The 19,114-nt window shown below is 29.5% G+C and overlaps 1 protein-coding gene, 1 long non-coding RNA gene and 1 other non-coding gene across 3 annotated transcripts; 1 reads left to right on the plus strand and 2 right to left on the minus strand.

Annotated features, from left to right (window-relative positions):
* Positions 1-14,197: 14,197 nt before the first annotated feature.
* Positions 14,198-16,272, minus strand: LOC132293322 (probable ribosome biogenesis protein RLP24). Its single transcript, XM_059790761.1, has 5 exons — positions 16,110-16,272; positions 15,459-15,571; positions 14,914-15,027; positions 14,674-14,810; positions 14,198-14,578 (listed from the first exon to the last, which is right to left on the minus strand). Exons 2-5 carry the CDS (start codon positions 15,537-15,539, stop codon positions 14,404-14,406), a joined length of 507 nt encoding a protein of 168 aa, XP_059646744.1. The 5' UTR covers positions 15,540-15,571; positions 16,110-16,272; the 3' UTR covers positions 14,198-14,403.
* Positions 16,273-16,440: 168 nt separating this feature from the next.
* Positions 16,441-16,520, minus strand: TRNAL-AAG (transfer RNA leucine (anticodon AAG)). Its single transcript has one exon. It is a non-coding gene; the product is annotated as a tRNA-Leu (tRNA).
* Positions 16,521-18,177: 1,657 nt separating this feature from the next.
* LOC132285162 (uncharacterized) lies at positions 18,178-19,044 on the plus strand. The gene is made up of 2 exons (XR_009472457.1): positions 18,178-18,459; positions 18,767-19,044. It is a non-coding gene; the product is annotated as an uncharacterized LOC132285162 (long non-coding RNA).
* The last annotated feature ends 70 nt before the right edge of the window (positions 19,045-19,114 follow it).

The raw sequence follows: 19,114 nt of genomic DNA on the forward strand, positions 1-19,114 counted from the left end.
ATATCTAAACTATTATTAAAAGTGTAAAGAGTTTCAGTATTTATTTATTAATATAAAAAATATATTTATTTATTATTAAAATTGTAAAGAGTTTAGTATTTCAGTATTTATTTAATAATATAAAAAAATTATTTATTAATTACCTATTAATTACAAATTTTTAAATATAAAAAAAAATCTAATTAGACAGAAACTCTAACACAAATAATCTATTTATCTAAAAAATTTAACACAAATTACCTATTTATCTATTTATTGTGAATTTTTTAATAAAAGAAAATTTAATTAGACAAGAATTATTAATATAAAAAAATATTTATCAATTGACATAAAAAGATATTTTCTATAAAACTCTAACACAAATTACCTATTTATCTATTTATTAAGAATTACTAATGTAAAAAAATATTTATTAATTTATATAAAAAGAGAATTTTATAAAATTCTAACACAAATTACCTATTTATCTATTTATTATGAGTTTTTTGATAAAAAAAAAATCTAATTAGACAATAATTATTAATATAATAAAAAATATTTATTGACATAAAAAGAGTTTTTAAAAAAAGTTTCTATAAAACTCTAACACAAATTACCAATTTAACTATTTATTATGAGTTTTTTAATAAAAAAAATCTAATATATTTAAAGAAAATAAAATAATTTCTATAAAATTTTACCACAAATTACCTTTTTTATTTTTTATAAAACTCTATCACAAATCTAACACAAATTACCTACTTTATCTAAAAACTCCAACACAAATTACCTATTATCTATTTATTATGAGTTTTTTAATAAAAGAAAATCTAAGAGTTTTTATAAACCCTAACATAAATAACCTATTCAAATATTTATTATGAGTTCTTTAATATAAAAAAATCTAATCTATTTAAATAAAATAAAATTACCTCTATAAAACTCTACCACAAATTATTTATTTTATTTTCTATAAAACTTTATCACAACTCTAACACAAATTACCCATTTTTCTAAAAACTTTAAAACAAATTACCTATTTATCTATTTATTATGAGTTATTTAATAAAAGAAAATATAATTAGACAATAATTATTAACATAAAAAAATATTTATTAATTAATATAAAAAGAGAATTTCTATAAAATACTAACACAAATTACCTATTTATCTATTTATTATAAGTTTTTTAATAAAAGTAAATCTAATTAGACAACAATTATTAACATAAAAAAATATTTATTAATTAATATAAAAAGAGTTTGTAAAAGAGTTTCTATAAAACTCTAACACAAATAACATATTTATATATTTATTATGAGTTTTTTAATAAAAAAAAATCTAATATAGTTAAAAAAATAAAATAATTTATATAAAACTCTACCACAAGTTACTTACTTTATTTTAAGTATTTATTATTAAAATAAAAAATATTTATTAATTAATATAAAAAGAGTTTTTATAAAACTATAACACAAATTACCTATTTATTTATTTATTATGAATTTTTAAATAAAAGGAAATATAATTACACAAGAATTATTAATATAACAAAATATTTTTTCATTGATATAAAAGAGTGTTTCTATAAAACTCTAACATAAATTATCTATTTATCTATTTATTATGAGTTTTCTAATAAAAAAATACAATTAGACAATAATTATTAAAATAAAAAAATATTTAGTAATTGATATAAAAAGTTTTTAAAAGAGTTTCTACAAAACTCTAACACAAATTACCTATTTATCTATGTATTATGAGTTTTTTTATAAAAAGAAATCCAATATATTTAAAGAAAATAAAATAGTAACTATAAAACTCTACCACAAATTACCTATTTTATTTTTTATAAAAATCTATCACATTAGACAATGATATATTTAAAGAAAATAAAATATAACGCATGGTCCTCCCAAAAACCACAAACTCCATACAATAAATTTTTATTTCAGTATTTATTTATTAATATAAAAAATATTTATTAATTAATATAAGTTGAGTTTTTAAAAGAGTTTCTATAAAACTCTAACACAAATTACCTATTTGTCTAAAAACTCTAACACAAATTACCTATTTATTTATAAACTCTAACACAAATTACCTATTTATCTATTTATGATGAATTTTTAAATAAAAGAAAATATAATTAGATGATAATTATTAATATAAAAAAATATTTAGTAATTGTTATAAAAAAGAGTTTTTAAAAGAGTTTATATACAACTCTAACACAAATTACCTATTTATCTATTATGAGTTTTTTTATAAAATAAAATATAATACATTTAATGAAAATAAAATAATTTCTATAAAACTATACCACAAATTACCTACTTTATTTTATATAAAACTTTATCACATTAGACAATGATATATTTATAGAAAATAAAATAGAACGCATGGTCTTCAAAAAACCACAAAATATATACAATAAATATTTATGTCAATTTTAATTTAATGCATGATTCGTATAATGGAATTTCTATTTTATTATGATTTTTTTAATAAAAAGAAATCTAATAAGACAATAATTATTAATATTAACTTAGTATTTATTTATTAATATAAAAATATTTATTAATTAATATAAAATGATTTTTTAAAAGAGATTCTATAAAACTCTAACATAAATTACATAAATTACCTATTTATCCAAAAACTCTAACAAAAATTACCTAATTATCTATTTATTATGAGATTTTTAATAAAAGGAAATATAATTAGACAGTAATTATTAATATAAAAATATATTTATTAATTAATATAAAAAGAGAGGATTTCAGTATTTATCTATTAATAAAAAAATTATTAATTAATATAAAAAAAGTTGTTAAAATAGTTTCTATAAAACTCTAACACAAATTACCTATTTATCTAAAATCTCTAACACAAATTACATATTTATCTATTTATTATGAGTTTTTTAATAAAAGAAATATAATTATACCATATTTATTAATATAAAGAAATATTTATTAATTGATATAAAAAGAGAGTTTCTATAAAACTCTAACACAAATTACCTATTTATTTATTTATTATGAGTTTTTTAATAACAGTTATATCAATTATTAAGAAATATTTAATAACACAAGTTGATATTTTTTTATAATTGATATAAAAAAATATTTATTATGGTATAATTCTTGCCTACTATCACAGTTACACCAATCAACTCCTATAAAGGTAAATTATCATACATATTGAGATTATTTGCATTATATTATTAAGTAAATTTATAATAACAAACTTTTACAAATAACAACTTCTTTTACATTATATATTCATAAAGTTACATGTAATGTGTTTAGGTAAAGTGAATGAATAATCTTCATTAAATCGAATTTTATTTTTTTGCTTTATTGATTCTTGTTCTTCTAAAGATTCACAAGTTTTTCTTTTTCTTGTTTGAGTTGTTTAAGATTGATTATGTTATTTGAGGTTGTACAATCTTTTATTTGAGCATCTTCATATATAACTAAACCTATATGTCAGATGATCTGTGTTGTTTATATATATATTATAGACTTGTTGGTGTAAAATCTACCATATTTGTAGAAAGGGAACATGTTTTCCTGTTTTTTTTAATTACTTTACAAGATAATTTATATGTGGACAGGTGCAAAGAGAACATAAATAACAAAGATATAATAATTACTAAAGATCAAAAATTCAATAGTGTTGAAAAAATCAAACTTCAAGACATAATTGAAAAATCTACAATGTCCTTTGAGGTATTAAATTTTACTATATTTCTTAATCTTCCTTAATTATGTATCACATTATTATAATCAATTTAGATCAAACTTCAAGACATAATTGAAAACGAATTACTCTTTCAAAGCAACAATTGAAAAGGTTGTTAATGATCGCGAACCGTGTGTGTAAGAAATGCAACAAGAAAATTTAAGTTAAAAATACGACGCGTGTGAGAAACAACAGACCCAAAATGCTTTCAGAAATATTATTATATCTTAAAACCTTATTATTATGTTTATTTGAATGGTTTTATAATATTACAGATTAATGAATATTTCTTCTTACTTATATGCAGATTCATGATGATAATTAAAGTGCGAAGTATGGAACATATTGCAACACTAACAATGTTCAATGATTTTCAAACATTAATAAATTGTTCATTAGATGATTTATTACGATTACAAATTGATATACTTTTCCACCATTATTCACAAAATTTTAATTAAATAAAAAATAATAATTACTTGAATTTATCAATAACTCTAAACTATATTGTTTTTTAATTTTTGCAGGACATAGATGAATTCATCAACAACAAAGTAACAAGTTGCAAAGGAAAATCTTTTTTTTTTTATTTTTTTGGTGAAGATAAACAATACTCAACAATAAGTCGTGAAAAGTTAGTTTGCTGGAATAATTTAAAGAATCGACACTTGACAATGATTCATTTGAGAAAGAAATGAGATATACAAAAAAACATAAAGACTTAGAAATAAATAATTTATGCTCCGTTAGGTAGGAAGGAAAAAATAAATAAATAAATTAATTAATTAATTAATAGAAAGGAGAGAAGAAAGGATGTCTGAGACATCCTTAGAGAAGAGATTAAAGGTTTCTCTCTTTTTGTTCGGTTTGATGGAAGAAAATGAAAAATATTGACAATTTTATTTGATCGGTAGTATAAAAGGAAAAATAATTTTTTAAATTGTTTTTACCATCAAACTCATTCCTTACTTTATTTATAAAATTTATTTAATATTTATGAAGGGTGATGTAGTAATTTAAAATTTCTATAATAGGCTTACTTGTTTCTCTCCCATTTTCGGACCATATTTGGATGGATGAAATTTTGTGAAAGAGGTTTTCATACCCAACATTGCATTAGAAATATTTTAATTTTCAAAGAGTTATAGTTTAAGAATTCGTAAAATTATAATAGTTTCGAATAGCTTATGGTACCTTTTAAGTATGTTATGAGATTTTAAAATTTTTAATATATCATATGCAGGACGATCGAACCATTAATAAAAAAATCTTATTTTGTCTCCTTCTTACGAAGTTATTGATAGCCTAAAATACTCATATGATTTCATTTAATATTTGACAATATTATACAACTAACCTTGTTTAGTATGTTCGCCTTTTTTTATTGGCATTGGCCCTTTGGTTGAGCTTTATCGAGGGAACTTTTTGACTCGAACAATATTGAGAAAGTCAAACTGACTGAACCTCACCCTTAACCTTGAACCAGTTTTTTTATTTTACATCACCTTTCCATCGGCTTGTCGGGAAGTGCCTTGTAAGTCGTGAATCAAGTAAAGAGATAATGGAGCGATATGTATCATTTTAGGGCTGGACCCTTACCTTAATAGGAGGAGGAGCCTTAAAATGACCAAACTATAAATAATTTAAAAAATTATATCAAAAAGAAAAATTTTATAAGTTACATTCACTACGTATATACCTTTTTCTAAAATATATGCTACATTCACTACGTATATACCTTTTTCTAAATTTTATAAGATACATTCACTACGTATATAAGTTACATTCACTACGTATATACCTTTTACTAAGCATCTCCATGCATAGTGGTGTGAATTCATACATAAAAATCTCATTTACTACTAAGTTACTAGTTAATACTCTTTTATATATATATATATATAATTAAGAAAATTCATTCAAAAAAACGTTCAAAAGGGGACGCGTCCCGGAAGCAACAAAAAGGAACACAGGGATCCTATGGTCCCAAGGAAGAAATAAAATCAATCGTCTCCTCTGGGGAGGAACAATGCCTTCCCGAACCCCAAAAACATAAAGAGGTAATAAAGACTGATTTAAGGAACTCAAAAACATTTAGTTTGTAAAAAATGAACTAAATATTGACAAATGTTGTTTTCTAATCCAATGATCAGGAACCATGATCTAGACCAACTCAAGTCCAGTACAAATTTATGACCCAAGAATAGATAAGCATAGACTTACTATTGACAATTCACCAATCCAGAAAAAGGAAATTTGAATTCCCTCATCGGAACTCTCAGCAAAATACATCTAAGAGGCACACAGTGAAAACGAACCTTCAAGCGTACTGTACAAATGCAATTCTAAAATACATTTAACCATAAAGTGTATCCTAACTGTGTTTCATACCCTCATTTAACTCAATTACCACCGATGAAAATTAGAGCCATAAAAAATGGTTCAATCTTAAGGAGAGAACTAGGATGCAAGCATGCCATGATCATTTAAGGTGCCAACTCTCAAAGCCATAGGAACTGCACAAGTAAAATGGAAATCTATTAACTATGCAACTTGACTAATGAGTTCACAAAAAAGAGTACATTGGATGTAACAGTAACAATATTACAAAATTACAATATTGGGTAGGCTGCTGGTGTGATTGTATTGAGAGAGGAATCCGTGGATAAAATGGTTTAGGGACAAATATCTGAGGAATGGACATTTCTCGAAAGTGAATGCTAGAACTTCTGATTCTACTTTATGGAAATCAATTCTGGAAAATAGGGAGTTTCTGCTTCAACATTTGACTTTCTCTATTGGCAGCGGTAACAACTTAAGTTATCTTATGACCCTTGGTTCAATGGAGAGTCTTTGCAGCAACAGTTTGGTCTTAGATGTCTATTGCCTGCAGGATACAACTACTCAGCAAAGTTATCTGTTTTTAAAACAAATACTGATTGGAATATACCTGATAGTTGGCCTGTGGAGATGGGACAGTTCAAACAGGTCATGAGAGAGATGATCCTGTTAGGTGGAAGCATGGTCAAATGTCTTTTAAGGCAATGTGGAAGGTCTGCAGAGAATAGAGTGATAGGATGTCATGGTATAAGCTGGTATGGAACTCTTGCAGACCTAGAATTACACAACAGGCTGCACTTCTCATGCATAATTCCTTTCCTTCCTTTTTTAATGTGAGGAAGCGGGGGTTTACTGCCTTGCAGTGTGTCACAATTGCTTTAGTAATGATGATTCCAGAGACCTTTTTTTTGGTGCTGTTATTAATTGTAAGGAAACGTGGCAGTGGATCTCTGAGTTGTGTAATTGTGCAGTTTTGTTGTCTATGCAACACTTTTTTGAAGTGCTGCAATGGCTAATCTCACAGACACAGGGTCAAAACATGAAAGGCAAATTGCTGAGGTGTTAATTTTCCGCTGTTCTATGGAGTATTTGGTGCGAGAGAAATCGAAGGTTGCATGGTGGAACTATTAACCCTCCTCGACAGCTGGCTATGGAAGCCTGTTTTGCAGGTCTTGATGCAGTATGTCTAACCATTTCTGATCTTGGTACTATTTTTTAACATACTTAGGCTGTTTTTATCCTAGTTCTTTGCTTTCTTAGATGCTTTGGGGTATGCCTCGGATGTTTGTTTTTTTTAATGTTTCTAAATCATCTAGCTTCTTCTATTTTGATTTTAGGGTATGCCCTGAAATCTTTTTTCTTTGCTATTTAGTTTTTCTTGTGGCCCTGACCTTGGGGTCACTTCTCAATTGTACTTTATTGTTCATTTGGTATGAATAAAAGAAAACCATTTAGGAAAGGAAACAAAAAAAAAAAAAGCAAATAAGTACCTCTGAGTTGATCCAAAGAAGAAATTTTTTTGCCGCTGCAATCACTCAGCATCCTGAACCAAAAAAACAGATGATAAAATTTTCAAGACTTTCTTCCAGGATTTTACAGAGACAAAGGTCTAGGGCGTGAAGAGAGAGAGTTTGTGGTATGGAGTGAGAGAGAGAGCTTGTGGTGTGAAAGGAGGGGGAGTCGAGAAAGAGGAGGAATTCACAAGTCGGATCGGGTTTACTCGTAAAATGTTTTACAGAAATTTTATGGGTGGTGTGAAAGGAGGGGGAGTCGAGAAAGAGGAGGAATTCACAAGTCGGATCGGGTTTACTTGTAAAATGTTTTACAGAAATTTTATGGGTAAATTGTTTTTGAAAGATGTTGGAAAAATAATTCCTTTTTAAAACATTTTACTTAATTTTAGGACAACCAAACACCAAAAAATATTTAAATTAATTTTTGAAGAACGTTTTAATGGCAACACACTCTAAAGTGATAAACTTACCTACCATCTTTTGGAATGTTTGTTCGTAAACTTCTTTCAATGATCTTCCTATAAATAGATAAATTAGTGACGAACTTACCTACCATCTTTTGGAATATTTGTTCGTAAGCTTCTTTCAATGATCTTCCTATAAATAGAAAAATTGTTAACGAGTAAAAAACCATATATGTATTAACAAGTAAATAATGAAAAAATAATGATGAACTATTATAAAATTAAAAAATCGATCACTACCTTTTGCCAATTTTAAAGTTTGCATCCAAGAGCCATTTACAGAGTGCTTCTTACAACCTCTCATATAACCCGGGAAAAGCCGAACTCAATAACTTCTCTACGCTTTTTTTACTAAAAATCTGCATAATGAAAGCTTAACTTTATCAAGCAAGCATAATGAAAGCTTTAAAACATATATATATATATATATATATATATATATAAAAGGAAAATAACCAAACGGGCCAATGGTTTAATGGTATCAGCTTCTTATTTCCCAAAGGGAGGTCAGGGGTTCAAGTCTCAAAAGAGACGCGTGTGTGAGTACCAACTAAGAAAAAAAAAAAAAAATTTATACACACACATATATATATAAAAGGGAAATCACATACTTTGTTGTGGGCTTGTTTTCTTAATTTATACACACACATATATATATAAAAGGGAAATCACATACTTTGTTGTGGGCTTGTTCTCCATAAGAAACTTCAAAGCAATACTTATAGACATACCCAAAGAAACTATATATATTCACGCCTCGATGTAAGTCATAAACAAAACTTCCATAGTGACATTTAGCATCTTTTCCCTTATCATCTTCGCCATCTCCTTCATCATCATTACCATCATCACCTCTCAACACTTCCTCCTTTATATTTTTCCTTTTTTTCCTCCTAAATGAATTGATTCTAACCTTTCTACATTTCTTCTGCTTCTCCAACCTTTTCTTATCATTCTCGAGCATATTTGTATAAATCGTCCGCAAAAGACCCTCACTAGGGAGATTTTCATGCAAGGAATCCTGAGCAAAGAATCTACCAAAGTCACTAGTAATGATGTTTATGGAAACTAGTTCCGAATAGTCTTCCATAAATTGAACTTTTTCTGAAGCAATCCAAAAGAAGGACGAGTCTATAAGGAACCCTGGTTCTACCAGGAACTCTGATCCTCTGCATCTTCTGTCATACAAAAAAAACAGCAAATAACAATTTTTTAAAATTTTACTAGTCAAAAGTTCGACTTACACATTAGAAGCGTCCAAAAGGTCCATAAATTTCAACAAATTGTTGGGTAAAACTTCTTTGAAATCATGATCACAGGTTACATCATCAATCTTGAATGGATAACCAATTGTCCTTTTCATCAAGTTCTTCAAACTTTGTAGAACCTTAGCTACTCCTTCTGGGAATTTTAAATTCTCACATCCCATAATCATCAGTCGACCTCGACATTTTTCGGTCACCACCGCACCATTTTCTAAGTCACCGTGATAATGCTTGTGACAATAAATATCATTCAATCCCCTTGTAACGTCCCTATAATTTACATTAATATTATAATTAAAAGAAAAGAACAATATCAAAGCAAAAGAAAAATAAACATGGCACTAGGTGATCAAAGGATTATACCTAAAGATTACCCAGAAATCATCTTTGAGGAACTCCCACCACCTTCCTTTCATTTTGTCGGACTGTCTCATTTTGGTGTTCTGGCTTCGAGTTCCACCACTCAGTTGATTTACTTTTGATCCACGTGTCTAAATTACCAGTTCTAGGAAATATGGGATGATGATTGGTGTTGTGATGCAATCGTTCAACACTTTTAAGATTATTGGTAAGTACAGCATGCATCATTCTGCGATCAGCGCCATCAAACACGACCATAATCCACGATTTACCCACATGAATCACTCTGGCAGTGCAATGGAAAACCCGAGAAAACTACAGTATAATAACACAATAATAAATAATAAGGGAAGTACCCAATAATACAAACAAACTATATATATATATATATATATATATATAAGCATAAATGAATAACAATATTCCTGGTTGCAAATTGGGGTCTCACAAAATCTACCAAATCAGGGTTCTCCTCCCCCGTCTGTTGGTGGGCCTCTTCCTCTTCCTTGTTTGGTTCTGGCCGGGGAGACTGGTGATTTACCACTACTACAATCTTTTCAACCTTCAAACCATGCTCAGTACCTCTTCCAGATCCACTCTCAGTCCCTACATGAGTACAGCTTTTAGATTCCGATTCATTACCAAACTCCACACGTCCATCTTTACCACTTCCACAGACTACCCCAATACCAGTTTCAATCTCCACCCTTTCAGACCCATCTCCATACTTTATTTTTTCTTTCTTTTTCTTATCCCTATTCTTCTTAGCCATGTTTCTGGGTGTGTAGATTCAGCAGACTCCCCACTGACACCACTGATGCGGTCCGCAGATTGGGGGGGGGGAGAGATTAGATTAGGGCTTTCTCTTTTTTGAAAAAGGTTTTTTATTTTTTTATTTCATTTTTGGTAGAAGTTGCACGCCATGGTAAAAGAACATTATTATTTGTTTAAATATATATATATATATATATATATATATATATATATATTATCATTATTATTAGAATAAAGTGTAGAAAAAAAGAAAAAAAAACCTTAACCATATTTGAATTTGTAAATAAACTGAATTAACTATCATATTTTGTTGCAAATATGAAAATATGATAGTGTCTCTACTATATTTCTACTATATTTCATTAAATGACCATAATAATTTTTCTTATTAAATTACACTTGATCTAATTTTCTTATTGAGATAAATTATAAAAAAAGTTCATACTAATTTGATGACATATTATTCATTAAATTTACATATATTTACCTTTAATTTTTTAAATTAATTGTTTAAATAAAAATCTTTAATAGAAATTTTTTTTTAATTTTAATTTATTTTTTATTTTTCATGAATATATTACATAAAAAATGTATTTTTATTTAACTAATTTATTAATTTTTCATCACTATTTTGTATGAAAATATATATATATTTCAACTCTAAAAAAGGTTAAACTAGTTATAATACGTCTTATTATAAATAATAAAATTTAAATAATAAGTTAATCATTTTAGAAAATAGTAGTTACAAATCTATTTATCTTTTTTTTATTTTTATAATAAATTGATTCTTATAATAAAATTAAGGTAAATAGTATAATTAATATTTAGAGAAGAGAAAAAATAATTTAATAAAAAATAAAAATTTTAATGAGAAAGGGTAAAATAGTCTTTGTAATAATTTTGCCCTTAATTGCAACAAATCAATAATTCAGGGAAATAATTTTTATTTCAGGAGGATTATTTACAAAAGAGCAATAATTCAAGTGGGGGAGAATTTTTATTTTTTGGTACTTTAACCAGTTATATTTTGCACATGATTTAAATACAGCAATGATCTCGGACATTGCTTTTCAAATGACATGTGGTTGCTTTTCAAAATGATTTTTGTTTTTTTTGGAAGTTAATGCTTTTCAAATGACATGTGGTTGCTTTTCAAAATGATTTTTTTTTTTTTTTTTGGAAGTTAAAACAAATACGTGCACACACCCTATCTTCACTAAAGTTCGAACCCCCAACCTCCCTTTTGAAAATAAGGACTGATACCGCTGAGCTATTTGGTCCTTTGTTTTAAAAAATAATGAGATATGCTAATTATGAATTTTGATTGGATACAGTAATTTTTGTAAATGCTTTACCTTTATACCCACCACAAAGACCCAAAACCAATTGAATGGCCATTTAAGTAGTGCCTTTAAACGCACAATTAATCCCCCCTCCCTAGGGATGTCTCGGTCTCATTTAATGCTCTTTACTTCAGCAACCAAGATCAAAGAACATCAATTCCATTCCGATTTGCGCTTTTTCACTCACTAATTAAGTCAAGGTGGATTTGCGCATTGTATCAAATTGGTCTCAAAGGTGTACCAGTAGGCAGTGGTGTGAAGTTAAGCGGTGGGCAGGGTGGGTAGTGTTCATGGATTGTGTTCATGGTGGTGGTGGAAGTTGAACTAGGGCCTAGGGGTGAAATTTGGGTTGGGTAATTCGAATCTAGCCCAATTTTTTGCTGGTTTGAATTTAGACAACACTGTTTAACTAGTAGGAATGGCGTGTTATATTCGTGCACAAGTAAAAATTTGAAGAAAGAATATGTTATTTAAGTGTAAATTTTTTTTTTTTTTTTTTTTTTTGATAAGTATAAAAATACTCGTCCAAACTTCCTAATATTGCTTTGACGTGGCCTCCTCTAAATACAAGAAGTAATTTTCTATATCCTTTATTATTATTATTATTTCTATCTATTTATTACCAAAAATTGTACCTTGTTCCTAATTTTTTCTCTTTATCTTATTGAAGAGGTAGTAATTGGATTGTTGATATTTTGGAGTAGGTCAAGCAACGTCTTCCCAGGTTGTACTCTATGTTGATACTATAAAAATTTTTTGGGTGCTCTCTTTTAGAAAGAAAAATATATATATATAGAGAGAGAGAAACAGAAATTTTAGAGAAAAAAAATTTAGAAAGAGATTATATTTTCTTATAGAAGAAGAGTTCTAGGAACGGAAAATATATAGAAGTAATAAAATTAAAAAAAGAATATTTGTAGGAAAGATAATAAAATTAAAAAAGAATATTTGTAGGAAAGATTATGTTTCTATATATATATATATATATATATATATATATATTATATATTGAAATAAATAATATTCTATCTCACTTAGTATCATAAAAATAAATAAATAAATAAAATAAATGTCTTCTTGGTAACATATTACTAAATGGCAACGTAGAGATATTTTAGAAAGAATAAAAAATATTAGAGAGAAAGATTTCATTGGATGGATCTTCAAGTGCATCCAAACAAAATAGTAGGGGCATTATTGTTAAACAAAAAGGGTACTTTTGAATTTTCAGAAAAACAAAAAACAAAAAAAATATGATATCACCAACTACTATTTTTCAATAATTTTATTCAATAGGGGACAATTTGCTCAAAAGACGGATCATACAAGGAGTTATATGCATTTTTTTTTTTCTTTCTTCCTAATAGGATTGTTTTTTGCACATTTTTTATACGGCCAGGTGGTTTCTTGCACTTAGACCTATAGTTAATAATAATAAACCATAAAATAACAAGTCAACCCTTCAAAGCATGCTGCGATCATCTTAAAATTATCCTCAGTTTTTTTGTAGTTTCCATAAAAAGAGGTTAGGTTATGAAATCAAATATATAATATATTCCATGACTCTTGCTTAAGGTTGTATGCCTATACGCAACATCTATGTTCGGATGGAAACATACTTTCCATACAATATATGGGATAATCCTGGTTCACAGTAATATTTTCTACTCTCTGCATTTTGATGTAATCCGGTCTATTTGTTTGTCTTTCAGATTTTATTAGTCCAAAGCCACACTCGAATATGCGTCTTCCTGGTTTTTCTCTACAGGGTTTTATCACACAGCTGTCGAGTGAAGTTCAAGGTTGAGGGTAACCACGCCATATACCCAAAATGGGTTGGCCATGGACGAGCAATGACTAATGAGCACAAGATGATGAATTCTACTAACACACAAGTATATTAAATAGTGTAGGTCTGACCACAATTGTCAAAATCTGTCACAAAAGGATTGAAAGATTACAACTTGACCATATTTGAGTGATCATTGAAAAATACTCTACATTACAACAACTAAATTAACAAAGAATTTGATCAAGTAAACTAAGAAATTATATTTTCTCAAACAAAATGCATTTAGAGTTTCATCATGTCATCAGCAAAGACTTAAAAAGCTTACTGATGCCCATTTATGCACTTGCAAACTTTTTATAGAAATTAATGTTTTGCCCACTCCTAAGGTTATAAATTGGGAAGAGAATATGGTCACGATGTAAAGAACTTAGGGTATAACGGGTTCCACATAACGGAATTTTGCATGCTAAGCAAATGACTCGGTGCACAGTTAATTGATACCCTGAAGAAAAAAGGTAATAACTTAAGGTCTAAAAGTATAGTTACATTTGGATTCATCTTTTATGCTTTTCCTTGTTTTCAACCTTCACCACTTTAATTTTACAGCAATGAATTTAATAATCAGTAATATATAAGGTTCAAAGGATGTGTATCTAAAATTAAAAACAATAATGAGGTTCCTTCATGCAAGCAATGCCAAATCCCAAACAAAAGCTTTTCTACGGAATACAAACACGTCCCAGGAAGTAAATAAAATGTAACAGCCTAAGATAATTAGATGGACAACAACTGGGTGGAGCAACAAATAAACTACTGAACTCACTCCTCCATGAGGTGATTCTCCTCTGCTTGCGGCTGAGAGACCTTGACTTTGTTTTTTGGAAGTGTAAGAGATGGCTCCTGTTGGAGTGCAGCCGGAGCTTTGACCATGTCAATGCTCTGCTCCAATTCCTTTGCTGCCTCCCTCTGCTCCTTGGCTTTCTTCCCCTTCATCCTGCCAAAAATTTCAATAACACTTCATTAGACACCCCATAATGCAGCAGAAAAACAAAAAAAAAAAAAAGTTCAAAAGATAAGAAAAGAAAGAACCTTCGTGCATGGTGTCTAGCCTCCCTATCTACTCTGACTTTATCGATTGTCTTAATGGCCTTCAGGGTGTTCTCTGTGAGATTCCTGTCATATCTCTCGGGCCTATTTCTCTTCCTCTCAAACTCGAAGGTTGAATCCTGGAAATAACGGAACAGTATAACTAACAAATATATTGACACCAAAATTGTTCAATTCCATAAAAAGGCAACATCAAGCGAAGCTAAAGCAAATAATATTTGCCTGTGTCATGTCCTTTCCGTGCAACCGCCTATATGCCTTGGTCCATTTTACTTTACGAGGATTCCTCTTCATCTTAAAGTTCTTGTGGCATTTAGATCTACAAAATCTGAAAATCTGCATAAGAGAAGACTCATTAGAAACTAGAGGCGCTACCATTGAAAAATATATATCTTAATTTTCAGCTACCAATGTGATGTACTCTTTAAACAAACGTCAACCTGTTTACTTGCTATCTTTAAATGTATACCACGAATTCATAATCATCTGTTGTATAAAATGTTGTGAACAGCTACATAGACTTGACTTCAATAGTTTATGATAAGACACTCAACAATTTAAACACATTCAAAAATATAATAGAGATAACAGATTCCCCAACAAAATTGTACATTATTATTGAAATCCCTTTGCGCAAATCAATCATTTCCACCACTTTGTGAGCTAAAAAAATATAAGCAATGGAAAAACATAGCACAACACAGCCCACAGATGAAACAAAAATTAACTTAGGACAGAAAACTCAAATGAAAAGCTAACCACCCAACCTTTGCATCATTGCGAACAAACTGAATTCCGTGCCCTGGATATACGGTGGAGGAACAGAACCAACACTTCTCTAATCTCATTTTATTCTTAGGTTAATAAGAAACCCAATTTCCTGCAGAAAATAAGAAGGGGCATCATGTAATTGAAAAAGAAAAAGAAATCATAATAGCAGAGAAACAAAACATTCCTTAATGAAAGACCCTTCACTTATGCAAGTCCATATTTAGGTTCAGCCACTTGAATTGTTTGTTTTCCAGTATATAAAACTTCAACTAATCTCAAAGCAACAGATAAGCATACTGTAAAGATTAATGGTCATAATGATTTGACAAAGGTATTACACTTGCTAACATCTACATAACGCAAAACTCCATCTTTAAAGGTTTTGTGTAAGAATACAAAGCAACAGATACAAATTTGATGCAAAGACTCGAGTTATATTGATGAGAGACAAATCCCTAATGTGGGTATGAAGTAGCTTAATCATGTTAATAAGAAATCAAAAGGAATTCCCAAGAATCAATATAGAAAAGGCAAGAATTATAGTGCTCATACTTCTTCTTTGTGGTAATTATTTCTCACAACGTAGGGCAATCAATACACACAGCGTATATACGTGTGTTATGTAGACAGAGAAGCAAGCGACTCACCGGAGATGCGTCAGCGTCAAGTGTTATTGAGTACCGGCGGCAAAAAATTGGGCGTCAGCTGCTGAATGTTTTTGGAGTCTTCGTAGGTGACTCTGAACCTTAACCCCCCAGTTCCACTGGTAATTAGGGTTTTGTCAAAAGAGTGAACCGCGAGTCGAGAAGCCAACGACGACAATGGTGCTGTTGGGCTTTTATTTAGAGTGTGTTTAAACCTGCTTCATTATAGGCCTAGCCCAATCAGTTAAATGTAAGCCCATCCAGAAACGTCAACGTTTTGAGAAGGAAAAAAAAATCCAATATAGGCCTAGCCCAAAACCAATAAAATTAAATATGTTGAGAGTGGGATTTGAACCCAGCCCTTTCGGACCAGAACCTTAATCTGGCGCCTTAGACCAACTCGGCCATCTCAACTATTATCAAAGGACATCCTATACATTATTTAAAAATTATGCAGTAGTCATTCTATGCCTTAACATCTCAGCAAATAGATCGTGATACAACGCCTAAATGAGATTATATCGATGTGGTGTTAAATAGTTAATTATACAATCTGAAAATTTACTTAATAAATAAAATTGGATGTTCTTCGAACACATTTGCAGACCGCTTTTCCGGTCAAAATTAACTTTAATCACATATTTGTATAACGAAGAGTATTGTTGGGAGTCAAAATCACCGTTTTTTATTTATAGGACTTTCAAATAAAGTAAAAAAAGAGTGCAAAAAACAATCCTCTACCATATTTATAGTGCATATTACACCCCTCACGTATATAAAGTACCACCAAAATATTAATTTGCGGCAAAATAGGTCCCGCATGACATATATTCCCAAATTACCCTTATTGAGACATTTTAAATATTACATATTCTCATTATGCCTTCTCCTATGTAAAGGAGTTTTCACCATTGTAATGAGCATGAAACAATATATTATTATAATAAAAGATATATAACCCTTTGGGCTTTGTGTGCTGTGGATATATGCCTTTTGTGGTTGAACCACGTATATTATTGCCTTGTGTTCTTCATATTTTGTTTCTCTATTCAAATTTTTTTTTTTTTTTTAGTTGGTACTCACACACACGTGCCTCCATTGAAACTCGAACCCCTAACATCTTTTTGAGAAGTAGGGACTTGGTACTTCTAAGTCACTGGTTTGTTGATTTCTCTATTCAATTTTAACAATATTGACCACGACGTATTGACCGAATCGTAACATTTTTTCAAGGGTCCAGTACCATTCAACCAATTTATACTGATATTCTTTCGAATCGACAACCGATAACACGACTATGAACCATGACGTGGATACTAGTTCAAGTCAAACCCGTGCTTACAACGTAGCCATGTACAGGAACCAAAGGCACTAAAATGTGAATATTCAATCGTCAATATCCCTGTCCAAAAGGTAACTGAATATTTGGACTTCAATAAACAAGAGTGAAAAAGCAATAATTAAGCTTAAAATTAAGACTGTATGGTTAACAAATCCTTTTTAGATAGATAAATGGGCATTTTGGTCAAATCATGCATTAATTTTATTTTATTTTTTAAACGGAAGAAAGTATTTGTAACAAATGTGAGGCAAGTGAACACCGTGTAATTTCATGGTTCTAATTAGACAATACCGTTTGTAAAATAATAATAATAATAATAATAATAATTTAGAGAATACCGCAAGTGAACAAGAAGGTGTAATTTCATGATTGTAATTAGAACAAAACCTTAAGTGAGGTCATTAATCCTAAAATTAACTGTTGGCACGTGTAAAGGCAATGGTGTTGTGGGAGAAAGCTGTCTGTTTATACAGTCCAAAAAACTGACTTGTTGACTCAAAGCAGATATAAATATTGACTTGTTGCTTCTAATTCACTGATAAAAACTTTGACTTGTTCTGATTTACAACTTTTGTTTTTATCTTGAAATTAATTTACTGGACCACATTGACAAAGACCTTGTATCTCTCTGCATGGTCTGGTATGATCACATGATCAAGATATATATATATATATGGTGGTGGGGATGAACGAAGAATTAATTAGCTAGCTAGGAAGGAATAGAAGGCAGAAATTGGTATTGCCCCACCAAACACTGCTGTAAGGTCATAACACCCTTGTTTGGGAGGTCTTCATGTGACTTACCAACAGCCATTTATTTGTTTCTTCTTATACATATGCAACACACAACTGCAACACCCTCCTTCAACCCTGCTCTCTCTCTCTCTCTCTCACACACACACACACACAGAATCTGAAGCCACCATGAAGCAAATTCCAATAGTGTTTTTCATCTTCCTCTTTAATTGTTTTAGTAACATCTGCTCGACTGATCTTTACCACCCTATCAAGGTATATATATTTCATATTCTTCTATATGCATATGTATCATCACGATCATCATTACTACTTTTGTCTTCGTATGAATGGGATTGGCCAATTCTCTTTTTATTATTAACAAAAAATTTAATTAATTTCAGAGTTGTGTATAATAGGCAAGCAGAAGGTGAAGGCCATCAATCATGCAGATTCGTCTATAATGAAATTATCTGAAGACGATCTCCCTAATGAAAGAACATTTTTGCTTCTCACACACACACATATTACATATCCGTGTGTATTTTATTTGTAGCTCTTACTTCTTTCCCTTTGGGCACAGCTAATTGGGTTGGAGGTCACTGATGATGATGAAGACTCTGTCAACTGTGTGAAGAGAAGGGTGATTGCAGAGGCTCATTTGGACTACATTTACACCCAACAACTCAAGGGTTTACCATAAAAAGCTGTGTTTGTAATGTGCGTACGTATATGAGTAGTGACAAACATACATGTTACTTCAGATGTAGTAATAATTTCACATTAGGTACGTACGTACGTACATATATATTGTGAAATGCGAGTATTATTAAACTGGGAAAAAAAAATATTTGAGCATTATTAATCTTTGTTATGTACTCTGGTCTAAACGTCTGGTATATGACACTCAGCAAATGAACCTATGAAGGGA

This window comes from Cornus florida, unplaced genomic scaffold (assembly GCF_030987335.1).
Source record: "Cornus florida cultivar Cherokee Brave unplaced genomic scaffold, ASM3098733v1 CherokeeBrave_3.0.0_Hap2_Chr02, whole genome shotgun sequence".
Taxonomy (NCBI): domain Eukaryota; kingdom Viridiplantae; phylum Streptophyta; class Magnoliopsida; order Cornales; family Cornaceae; genus Cornus; species Cornus florida.